This window comes from Diplotaxodon limnothrissa, linkage group LG19 (genome assembly GCF_057381915.1).
Source record: "Diplotaxodon limnothrissa isolate DT_005_m linkage group LG19, D_limnothrissa_male_GT1.1, whole genome shotgun sequence".
Taxonomy (NCBI): Eukaryota; Metazoa; Chordata; class Actinopteri; order Cichliformes; family Cichlidae; genus Diplotaxodon; species Diplotaxodon limnothrissa.
Genome location: NC_140614.1, coordinates 29,405,221 through 29,417,065, shown reverse-complemented (window position 1 = coordinate 29,417,065; position 11,845 = coordinate 29,405,221). Strand labels below are relative to the sequence as shown.

General features: G+C 37.0%; 1 protein-coding gene across 1 annotated transcript in view; it reads right to left on the bottom strand.

Annotated features, from left to right (window-relative positions):
* Positions 1-708: 708 nt before the first annotated feature.
* Positions 709-11,845, bottom strand: part of LOC146612447 (deoxycytidylate deaminase-like) — a 30,402-nt gene continuing 19,265 nt past the window's right edge. Inside the window, exons 2-7 of the mRNA XM_085342490.1 lie at positions 10,763-10,887; positions 6,404-6,485; positions 5,047-5,176; positions 3,024-3,143; positions 1,913-2,009; positions 709-784 (exon numbers count right to left, since the gene is read on the bottom strand). Coding sequence (XP_085198616.1) covers positions 709-784; positions 1,913-2,009; positions 3,024-3,143; positions 5,047-5,176; positions 6,404-6,485; positions 10,763-10,887 — 630 coding nt within the window. The remainder of the gene's footprint in view (positions 785-1,912; positions 2,010-3,023; positions 3,144-5,046; positions 5,177-6,403; positions 6,486-10,762; positions 10,888-11,845) is intronic.

Below are 11,845 nucleotides of genomic sequence, written 5' to 3'. Positions count from 1 at the left end.
ACTCCGTTTCCTGTTTAGGTGTTGAGGCAACGTCACCCTCTAGAATGTAGGCAACGAAAAAGAAAGCGTTTTTTATAACTGATTCAAGCTGAGTTCATTCATTAGAATAAAAAAATAGGTCTGGTTTGGTTAACTCCTGTGCAGCTTCAAGTATCATTGAGAGGCTAAAGAGATAGACTGCATCATTCCTCATTTACAAAAAAAGATCATTTTATAATATGTATGGTACATACCTTGCTCTGCCCTTGCTTCTGTCTTGATGAGGGAGGATCTCCCATTTTAAAAGCTTTCGATACCAAAATAACAAAACCGTCCTTTAATCTACATTCCAGTTGAACATCTCCTAACCCACCTTTCATTTTACTCTTTAGTAATTTCTATATAAGCTTTTTGTAGATTTGTTATCAGCAGAAAGAATAGCTGCTAGAAGAAGAACTTGGAGAGGACAACAGTTTTAACCATATTAATGCTTTATTATTACTATTATTAGTCTCCCATTTCGTTACTTCTTTTTTCATTTCATATGCTTTTTTCCCAGTTTCTTTTATTACATTCTGTTCTATAATTTGTCAAACCAAATATTCTAATTTCAGATTTGACCTGCAAATTAGTCTTGGTCATATTATTCTCCAAACCAGTCCCAAATCCGTTTTCTGCTGATTCTTCTTCTGCCTCACTGCCCCATTCAGCAGCTCCCCAAGATGAGTCTTAGGCATTTTCATTTCCAGGAGTTTCGATGAGAGGCAAATTAATGGCAGTTTGATGCATTGTGCGCACAAAGCGCCTGTGAAAACACAGAAAACACACATTCAGACACGCTGGTCAGTACTGCTGCTGCAGTAGCAACACTATAGGGTGTTTGGGGCTGTGGGACCTGGATGACATTGACTATAAGACAGTTCCAAAACAAATCCATCAGCAGCCACAAAGGGAAGAAACATGGATGTCAAAAAATGGAGAGACTGAGTTTTTTTGCCCAAGAAATGAAGCACCGCGCATGGCTGCCAATGTGGTGAAACCAGGGTTTATGCACAACGTCAGCTCTCATGCTAAGCTTACACCTCAGATCCCATTTAAAAACGTATCGATATCCGGAAATGTTACCTGATCTAAATAAAATAATTTTGTAAGTCCAGTAGCAAAAAAAAAAGAAAAAAGCTGCAGTTTGGGTAAAAAAGGACAGAAAGACACAGACACATTAATCCAGTGAAGATCTACTAGACTAACTGTAGACTACATAATCACAGCGAGTGTGGCTTGTTTGGAAGGGTTGCTAAAAGAAAGCTTGCTGTATCTTAAAACAACAAACCACAAGAATAGATACGGTGATGTTTGGAGTAGTGAGATTCTGCAATCATGGAAAAGCAGATAGTTGGCTTATAAATATTCAAAATATTGAAGCTTGTGATAGAAAATATTTTATATTAAACTGAGGGGACTTGTTTCTCTCTTATTCTACTGTCATGTCCCTTATTGTACTGTACTATCCATCTCCAAAACAATCAATGCAGTGTGATTAGAGTTTACTTTGTAATACATTTCCTAGAAACAAGAAAGAAATTGTTACTTTGGACAACCCACACCTACAGAACACAATGTCCATATTTTTCAGAGGAACTGCTTTCCACTGAAGAAATAAAAAAGAGAAGTTTGTTCTTGCTTTTGTCCTGTAAGTCTGACCACTGTCATTACACACCATCTCTGCCATGCTTACATTTTGTCTTAATATTACTTTGAAAGAACAGTTACAGTTCACTCCTTTCCTTCATCTTTACACAGGAAACTACAGAAGAGGAAACAAATTTTATTTTAATTTTACAGATCTTACCTTTAATTCAATCAACCAGAAAGTCTCTACAGTACACTGGTGCAAGAAATATGTTCTTTTATTGTGTCCCAGAAATGTACTCACCTGTGCAGTATCCCCGCCATGTCAAGCATCTTTTTGGATGCTTTGGTTTCAGGTGTATTATGGTACTTGTCACAAAGATAAACCACTTCCTTCAGACCTGGAGAGAGTGAAGAAAGAATTATAAAGGAATCCAGAAAGCTGCATTGAAACTTGAAGGGTCAAGACTACTTAGCAGGAATACGGGGATCTGTGTGACTCTTAAAAGGATAAGGACATCTTTCTGGAGGAAAAAAAAAACAGTATGCACCAGTTCTGTTCAAAACTGCAAACTGAGAAGACATTTGGGACATTTGTGCTGTCAGCAACGCATAAACATTCCCAGTTGCACACTTGGACAAAACAACACTTCCAGGCGTGCATGAATTTAGAATAGGTTCTCATTACTTGTTGATTTGCTCTGCAAATACAAAAACACAAGCACTTCGGTTCAGCGTGGCTGCACCCTGCAGGCTGTTCCGTGCACTAAACAACACAGGATAACTTATGTGTTGTTGTTGTTGTTGTTATGTGTGTTATGAGAGTGTAAGTAATGTGGATGTCTAGGTTGTGAAATAAAATTGAGGCACAGGTGGCCAGAAGGGGACAGAGGAGGAATGCCTCCCCTGCACCTCAGTGCAAAAATGTTTTTGTTTGAGTATCCTGAGCCAACAAACACAGCATTACCATCAAAATAAAAACATGTGTTAATACAGTTCAAACTATATTCATGATCTAAAACTATTTAACTATAAGTTTAGCCACATGGCAGCCACACCTCTGGGGAAAACAAAAACACGATTGTCTTCCTTTTTTGTATCACAATCAAGTAAACTCTTTGTCCCCCATGGCACACAGAAAAACATATTCAGGGTGAGATTTGTTGTGACACAATCTAAATGACAATTTAAGGGGGAAACCCAAAGAATCTGCCTGCTGCCAGTTTAATATTATTAATAAAGGTAACATAATTCTTAGTTGAAGCTGAGGACTTCCTCGATCTCCAAAAAGTAGATCAAATGACAAAATTATATTTTCGTAGTTCACCTGGACATGAATAGCATTATGTGAGACTTTGACACGTGTATAACTGTATAATTAATTGCAACTGACTATGTGTGTTGTCAGCACCCACCTGCCTGGATGATGAGTTTGGCACACTCATTGCAGGGGAACAAAGTCACATACATGGTGCAGCCTTTCACATCAGCATTCGCGCTCGCGTTCACTATGGCATTCAGCTCAGCATGGCACACTGTGGGACATGACATTGACACAATCCTCAGTGAGTGCATGAAATTCATATTTTAAGTATAATAAGCTTGAAGGCAGGTGTTAAAAACAATAAAAAGTATAAAACTTTGTGGACAGCAAAGCACATCAGGTTTTATTTATATGCATATGTAAGATTTGAAAAGAGACTGGACAAAACTCAGTGGAATTCAGCGTTTTAATGCATTTTTCTTATCCAAGGAAAACAAAATCATCACGTCATCGCTGTTTAGTTCACTGGAAACACTGCAGTAGAGAACGTTCACTGGATGAATATACACAGTATCATCAAAAAATTCTGGGAAATGACACTGTTTACACTTCACAATCTGTGATTGGCCATCAGCATTTTACTTAAGATGTATTTTACCACCTGAATGGTCTTCCTTAGAATTCAGTCTCTTAATACTACTACTACTACTACTACTACTACTACTACTAATAATAATAATAATAATTGATATGTAAAGTGATAATTAACCCAATTCAGAGTGTATACTGATAGGAGTTGGCCATGTTTTACAAATTAGTCTTGTAAAACAAGTCATTTCTTTAAAAAAAAAACACAAAACAGTACAGCGACTGTTAAGAGAATCTATAAGTAGAAAACTATTCTTAAATGTGTTTGACAAGCAAACAAAAATTTAATCAGATTTTTGCACTCTGATCACTGAGTAATAATGTATTAGCCCAACCTGTTTTCTTTTTTGCACCTGTTTTAGATTCAAACTGAAGTGTCTTTGATCTTTTTGCCCCCGCATGCTCCTAAAGTTTGCACTTTTGGTCTGGTTTAAAACCAAAATGACAACAAATGTTTTATTGCTGGGCTGACAGTAAAGTTGTCCAAATTTTCTTGTTATTTTTCTGAAGTCAAAAAGTAAATGTGATGAGCTCTGCAGCCTCCTGTATATATAAAGTCATTAGTACATTGAGGATCGTTGTGCACCTTTTCTGCTCCATAATATTTCTGAGAACACAATCCTTTTGCTCCTGTTGGCTGTTGCATCAAAGTTTTTCCTCAAAGTTGACACCAGCTGAATTCTGGGCCCACCTACTTTGCTTTAGTGCAGTTATTTTTATTTATTTATTTATTTATTTTAGTTATTTTACATGATTTTGCTACAAATCACTGAATTTGATTCTTCACACATAAAGACAGCACAGCATAAAATGACAAAAACCTCTTCAAGAGGAATATATATATATATATATAATATAATATATATAATATATATTTATCTTTATCTTATTCTTCCCAGTTAAATTTACCCTTCATTCTAATTTGTGTTGTACAGTTATTTCATTTTTAACCTTAATTTATATTTTATTCCTTCCTAGTTAAATTTACCCTTTTTAATTTTTCATATTTATTTCCTATCTTATTCATAGCCTTTTCCTTTTTTGTTCTCTTTAGGTCACGAGCAGTTGTTCAAGCATTTCACTACATATCGTACTGTGTATGACTGTGTACGTGACAAATAAAATTTGAATTTGAATTTGAATATCCAGACATCCTCTAACACATTAATACTGTGGTTTATATTTAATTTATAATTTATTAATTTATATTTTAACCTTAATTTATATTTTATTCCTTCCTAGTTAAATTTACCCTTTTTAATTTTTCATATTTATTTCCTATCTTATTCATAGCCTTTTCCTTTTTTTTTTTAGGTCACGAGCAGTTGTCTAAGCATTTCACTGCATATCGTACTGTGTATGACTGTGTACTTGACAAATAAAATTTGAATTTGAATTTGAATTTGAATTTAGATGAATAAAAGCAGGAGTGCTTTGCTTAAACAAAATTATTTAAAACTTGAAATAATTCAGTCAAACTGAAAAACACAGGAGAAAAAAACAAGTGTGTGGAAGTGCATACTCACCATACATGTATTTTGTGTCAAGTTTATCACCTTTACGATTCCATGGCAGTTTGCCTTCACAGCCATTGGGCATACAATTGTGACCAGTGCCAACTATCTTATTGTCCTGGTTCACTAAACATGCTCCCACCTGCAAACAGAGAGAGATGTGGGAGAGAAATTTACCTCAAAAGGTTACAAATGTGTTTAACATAATCCACAAGGATCATGGTCATTCATTTATTTATATAATACATTAAATTACAAAACCAATGCCGACCAAAGTGCTGCACAGACAAACAAAAGAACTAGTACCAAATAACTTATAATATTAGTATCAAACGCCAAATACCAAATAACTCTCATCCTGTATTAAATGCCAGTGAATACAAATGTGCTTTTAGATGAGATTTAAAAAGATTGACAGTAGTAGCCTGTCTGATGTGTAGGGGTAGATTATTCCACAGTTTAGGCGCTACGACGCCAAATGCTCGATAAGCTTGAACCAGCCTCGACCTTGGTATGACTAAAAGCAAAAGATCATTTGGTCTAAGAGATTTAGAGGGCGCATAAGGCTGCAAAGGTCAAACAAATACCCGGGAGCCTGTCCATTCAGGGCTTTGTAAGACAACGTGAAAATAAAAAAAAACTTTTCTGAACTGAACAGGGAGTCAGTGAAGAGAGGCAAGCACCGGGGAAGTATGTTCACGCCTTTTAGTTTAGAAGACGAGCTGCAGCATTTTGGACAAACTGCAGTCTTGCAAGACAGTTCCGACTAACTCCTACATATAAGGAGTTACAATAGTCCAGCTGGGATGTAATAAAACCATGGATCACCTCTTCAAAGTTTAGTGAGTCAAGTCATGTGAGACTGTCATGTAGCCGGGAGTGGTTTCTGAGTCAGCTGAGAGGAGAGGTGTGGTTTTGTTTGATGAGGTGATTTTTGTGCTGGTGTAAATACCAAGCTGAAAGATTTTCTGCAGCGTCATCTCTTTTCTTAACAGTGTAACATTTTTATATTTTTTAACTTGTTTTATAGATTTTTATCACCACTTTACCATCATCTAACAACGCCTCTGACTGCAGTAGGTGGCACTCACTGGGATCATTTTGGGTAGAAGCAGAGAAATGATGTGTAAATGCCTCCTACTTTTGTGAGTCAGCACAGAGCCTGAAGCAGAAAGACCGGCTTAACAAAGAAAGTTGACAACAACCATTGTGATATCCACCATCTCTAACTGGGGTTTTAGGTTTTGCTGATCCAGCTCACACAAAGAAAGCTATGTTGAACTTCTTTCACAGTACACACCTCTGAAAACTGTTTGTCATGATGTTGGATACAAGCTTACTGTGAATCCATATGCAAAGAGACACATACCTGAGTGTTTGGGTCATGGCTTCTTTTTTCTGACAGAACAGCTACAGCCATGAAGTAGTCTGCATCAGTCACGAAGTCTGTCCTGGTACAGAGAATTACAAAAACGCAGACAGAGTAAACTTTATGAGGAGAAATATAACGACAGCCTTTAAACCAATTCTTTTAAGACACCATGTGAGATTGCAGCATCCAAGCAGTCACTTCTATGCACCTTCTATGATACGGTTCAGTTTGCATTACTTGATGTACTTCGGCAGTAAATTAATGGTTTGACATAAACTCAGCCACATAAAAACACTAGAGTGGATTTGTTAGAGATTTTCTTCATTATACATTATAACCAAATCTCTATAATACAATATAATCAAGTAAGCCTTATATTTTAACCAAGTATGCCTTATATTTTGTGTGTTCATATATTTTCACATAACCAAGTCTATTGTTAAAGGAAAACTGATGCATTCCTTACCTCAGTGTCTGAGATGTTTGACAGCATGATATAATGATGCATTCTTTACTTCAGTGTCTGTGATGTCAGATAAAGCATGATATACTTCTATATTCTTATCCCAGTGTGTGAAAGATCAGATAAACTGATTTAATGTTTAACCTCTTCCCTGACAGTTAAAAGAGGAAGTACTATGTAACCCATTTTTGCCTTATAAATAAAGCAAGCAGCCTGTGCTCGGTGTGTTTTGTCTTCTCAGAGACATTCACCCGTGTGTGTCTTCTCAGAGAGACATTCACCCGTGCGCACGTTTTCTAATTACACTCTGAGTCGGTCTGCAGTTGTCTCATTTCTCTTACTTGTGTTTGAACAAATGTCTACCCCTGACAGGATTCTTCTGAGTAGAAGCTTGATTTACATAATCATCAATAACTGGAGAATAGGCTGTAATTTAAGTTACTCAAGTCTCCTTCCTTTTTTTAACAGAGGAAATACAATGTTTGGAACCCCCAAAAAGTTGATTCTGTTCATCTGGACGTAGCGTTCACAGTGGGAGAAACATCCCACTCATCCAAGTGATTTCTTCAGTCTCAACTGTAGAAATCACTTGGATGAATCAATTTTTTGGGATTAATTTACCTGGATTATTGAGAATGCATCAAGATATAATGCCTGGAAATTTGCTTAAAAGGCACAAGTGTAAAGATTTACAAATGTGTGTAGTGTAGTGTATTTTGCCAATAATGTTTTTTGTTTTAAATTTCACTAAAACAGAACACACAACCCAGGTGATTTTAGAGGTTTTACATGTCCTTGTGATGTCAACATTAATACAACAAAGGCTGATTTGACAAATAAAATGCATTTCTACCCAAGCTAAAGCTTTAAATATTTAATTGTTATGATTTTGCAGCAACAGATAACAAAGGCTATGTTAATAAGAGATATAATTTCCACTACAGCTAGGTGAATAAAAAAAGAAAGAAGTTCATGATGTATTTGAGAAAAAGATAAAAATAAATAAATAAATCAAACAACTAGTTAACAGATAATTACCTCTGATCTTGTGCCATACTCTTTAAAAAAGTGTCTTAGCAAGTACAAGATGTTTGTAGCTCTGGACGGCTGAAGTCTTTGCTGAATGTTAACGATAGATGATATATATGAGCATATGAACCCTCCAGGTCAAGTCCACACCTCCAATCACCTGGGAGGCGTGTCAGTTTTGTGTCTGTACTTGTTGCATATGTGTGAGGGCTATGCCTAGGATTTCCCTTTTTATTATTATTATTATTATTATTTATTTATTTATTTTTTTAAATAAATAAGTCGGGTGCATTTCTAACCTCGGTAATGGGGAGTGTACTGTAAATTTACAATAGGTAACACCTGAAAAAAGACTCATTTTGTGCCTCATGATTGTGGTAAGAATATTAATTTGTTTTAAATTAAATATTATAAATATTGATGGTTCTTTTTTTAATGAGGGGGTCGATCTTATCTGAATGTGTGTGTCAGCGGCACATGTGGCTGGCTCAAAGTGGTTGTGACTGGTATCTCTTCAAAGTACTCATTATATATATATATATATATATATATATATATATATATATATATATATATATTATATATATATGATCCCCATGTGAAAGAGAGAGGAATGGGGGTAATACAAAAGAATTACAGATGTGTATAAAATGATCCACAAGCATAACCGAAGATTTAGAAGTGTGCACATGGATTTGTGGGGAAATTTTGTAGACCGAATGTGTGCTTGAATCAAAACACAAATACAGATAAACCAATATGACTACACCTTACAGTATTTTACAAATGTATAATCCAAACCTGAAGCAGCAACATGCCCTGTCTCCAAAGAAACGGGGCAGTCTTTTTCTAACAGACTTACAATAAAATAAAGTTGATTAGGCTTATGCCAACACTTGATTTGATTTTGGTAGCAAGAGTAGTGTTGTACACAAAAGGAGCTTTTTGACAGCAAAAATCATCAGAATTGTAAAGCTGGGCTTAAAATATTGTGTAAATGATTACTATTTTTCTTTCCTCCTTTCTGTTTCATTTTTTCCACAGTAACTGGTTTCACTATCTGTGACTGTCAGGCAGGATTGTCAGGAATTTCAGGACTGTCAGTCAAACACTGGTCCCATTCTGTGGAGGTAGGGCAGGCTGCAGAATGATGGGCAGACAAGTAATGTGAGGTTTCTGGATCAGCTGACAGGAGAGGTGTAGTACTATGAGGTGAGGTGGGTTATTTGCCTAGCATGCATTTGCCTACAGTCCTCTTCCTTGTTTTTCAGGAGGTGTGTAGCTGGTTTGACAGGCTCACACACCCTGACATGGAAAGAAAGACAATGGACAACTGAAAACAGGGGCGATTCTAGGATCAGAGCTTTGGGCGTGCTGAGCACCCAAAGAGCTGCCCAGCCAGGCAAGATAAACTTTACTCATCACAATGAGACTTCTTCCCTGTCTCTGTCAGTCCAGGCATCCTTAAATGTCTCCAGTTGTCCTGAGTTCTCTCTGACCCTCTCCTTGGTACATTAGAGAGATACTCCCATACAGCTTATGACAAAATTTAATCCGAAGTGATTGATGGCCCTAATCATGACCTTTTGACCTCCCCCCTCCCCCCCGGAAGTGTGTAATTTGATCCCCTAAGCGTGTCGAATTGCATCCGGAGAAGGGGGGGGTGACTACTACTACTACTACTAATAATAATAATAATAATAATTGATATGTAAAGTGATAATTAACCCAATTCAGAGTGTATACTGATAGGAGTTGGCCGTGTTTTACAAATTAGTCTTGTGAAACAAGTCATTTCTTTAAAAAAAAAAAAAGAAAACAGTACAGCGACTGTTAAGAGAATCTATAAGTAGAAAACTATTCTTAAATGTGTTTGAGAAGCAAACAAAAATTGAATCAGATTTTTGCACTCTGATCACTGAGTAATAATGGTAAATGGCCTGTATTTATATAGCGCTTTACTAGTCCCTAAGGACCCCAAAGCGCTTTACATATCCAGTCATCCACACACACATTCACACACTGGTGATGGCAAGCTACATTGTAGCCACAGCTGCCCTGGGGCGCACTGACAGAGGGGAGGCTGCCGGACACTGGCGCCACTGGGCCCTCTGACCACCACCAGTAGGCAACGGGTGAAGTGTCTTGCCAAAGGACACAACGACCGAGACTGCCCAAGCCGGGGCTCGAAGTAGCAACCTTCCGATTACAAGGCGAACTCCCAACTCTTGAGCCACGATCGCCCCGATAATAATAATGTATTAGCCCAACCTGTTTTCTTTTTTGCACCTGTTTTAGATTCAAACTGAAGTGTCTTTGATCTTTTTGCCCCCGCATGCTCCTAAAGTTTGCACTTTTGGTCTGGTTTAAAACCAAAATGACAACAATTGTTTTATTGCTGGGTTGACACTAGAGTTGTCCAAATTTTCTTGTTATTTTTCTGAAGTCAAAAAGTAAATGTGATGAGCTCTGCAGCCTCCTGTATATATAAAGTCATTAGTACATTGAGGATCGTTGTGCACCTTTTCTGCTCCATAATATTTCTGAGAACACAATCCTTTTGCTCCTGTTGGCTGTTGCATCAAAGTTTTTCCTCAAAGTTGACACCAGCTGAATTCTGGGCCCACCTACTTTGCTTTAGTGCAGTTATTTTTATTTATTTATTTATTTATTTTAGTTATTTTACATGATTTTGCTACAAATCACTGAATTTGATTCTTCACACATAAAGAGAGCACAGCATAAAATGACAAAAACCTCTTCAAGAGGAATATCCAGACATCCTCTAACACATTAATACTGTCAGTCAAACTGAATAACACAGGAGAAAAAAACAAGTGTGTGGAAGTGCATACTCACCATACATGTATTTTGTGTCAAGTTTATCACCTTCACGATTCCATGGCAGTTTGCCTTCACAGCCATTGGGCATACAATTGTGACCAGTGCCAACTATCTTATTGTCCTGGTTCACTAAACATGCTCCCACCTGCAAACAGAGAGAGATGTGGGAGAGAAATTTACCTCAAAAGGTTACAAATGTGTTTAACATAATCCACAAGGATCATGGTCATTCATTTATTTATATAATACATTAAATTACAAAACCAATGCCGACCAAAGTGCTGCACAGACAAACAAAAGAACTAGTACCAAATAACTTATCCCTCTACAGCATAGCGTTGCCCTGAGGCAACAAACCACAACTTTTTTTTTTTTTTCAAATAATGCTACCAGACACATCTCTTTCCAATAAAATGATGAGTTGAAAGTGGTGTGACTTTCATTTTCGGGGGGGGGGAGGACCCCTTTCTGCAAGCTGCACAACATGAGGGACATTTCCATTAGGAGGCAAGATAAAGATCACTATTTTACATGTTTATAGTGAAATAAATGTATATTAAAAAATACTTGTATGTGCATGAATATGTTAAGAAGCATATTTGATTGTTTGTTCTACTTTTTAAAATTTATGTATACAGTAAAACTGTTAATTTTCATTCGTTGCCTCAAGGCAACACTGCGCAGTTAGCCCAATTTTTTTCAGGCAATATAATGCATTTGCATATGAGTCTAGAGATGTGTTTGTGTGCATTTATATGATCATAGTTAATGTTTTTTACTTTACAATCTACTCATAATACTCACATACTCACATGGATGTAAATACCTTTTATGGAAGGAAACCAAGGGAATGTTCACTTTCTGTCCTCAGAAAGTGAGGACAGTGAGCTTTCAGGGAGTGACATTGAAGTAGAGGAGTGGATCCCTGAATGAGGTTTGCGGGACACTTAGGAGCTCAGGGGTCAGTTGGTAAAGTAACTGTGTGTGCTAGTGCCCACATAGCAAGCAGGTCTGGCCAGGATCTGGTATCAAGTCGGCACTGCTGGCCGACTTCCGGCATGATAAGACATATGTCATCCAGATGTGGGCCAGGCCTGGCAATG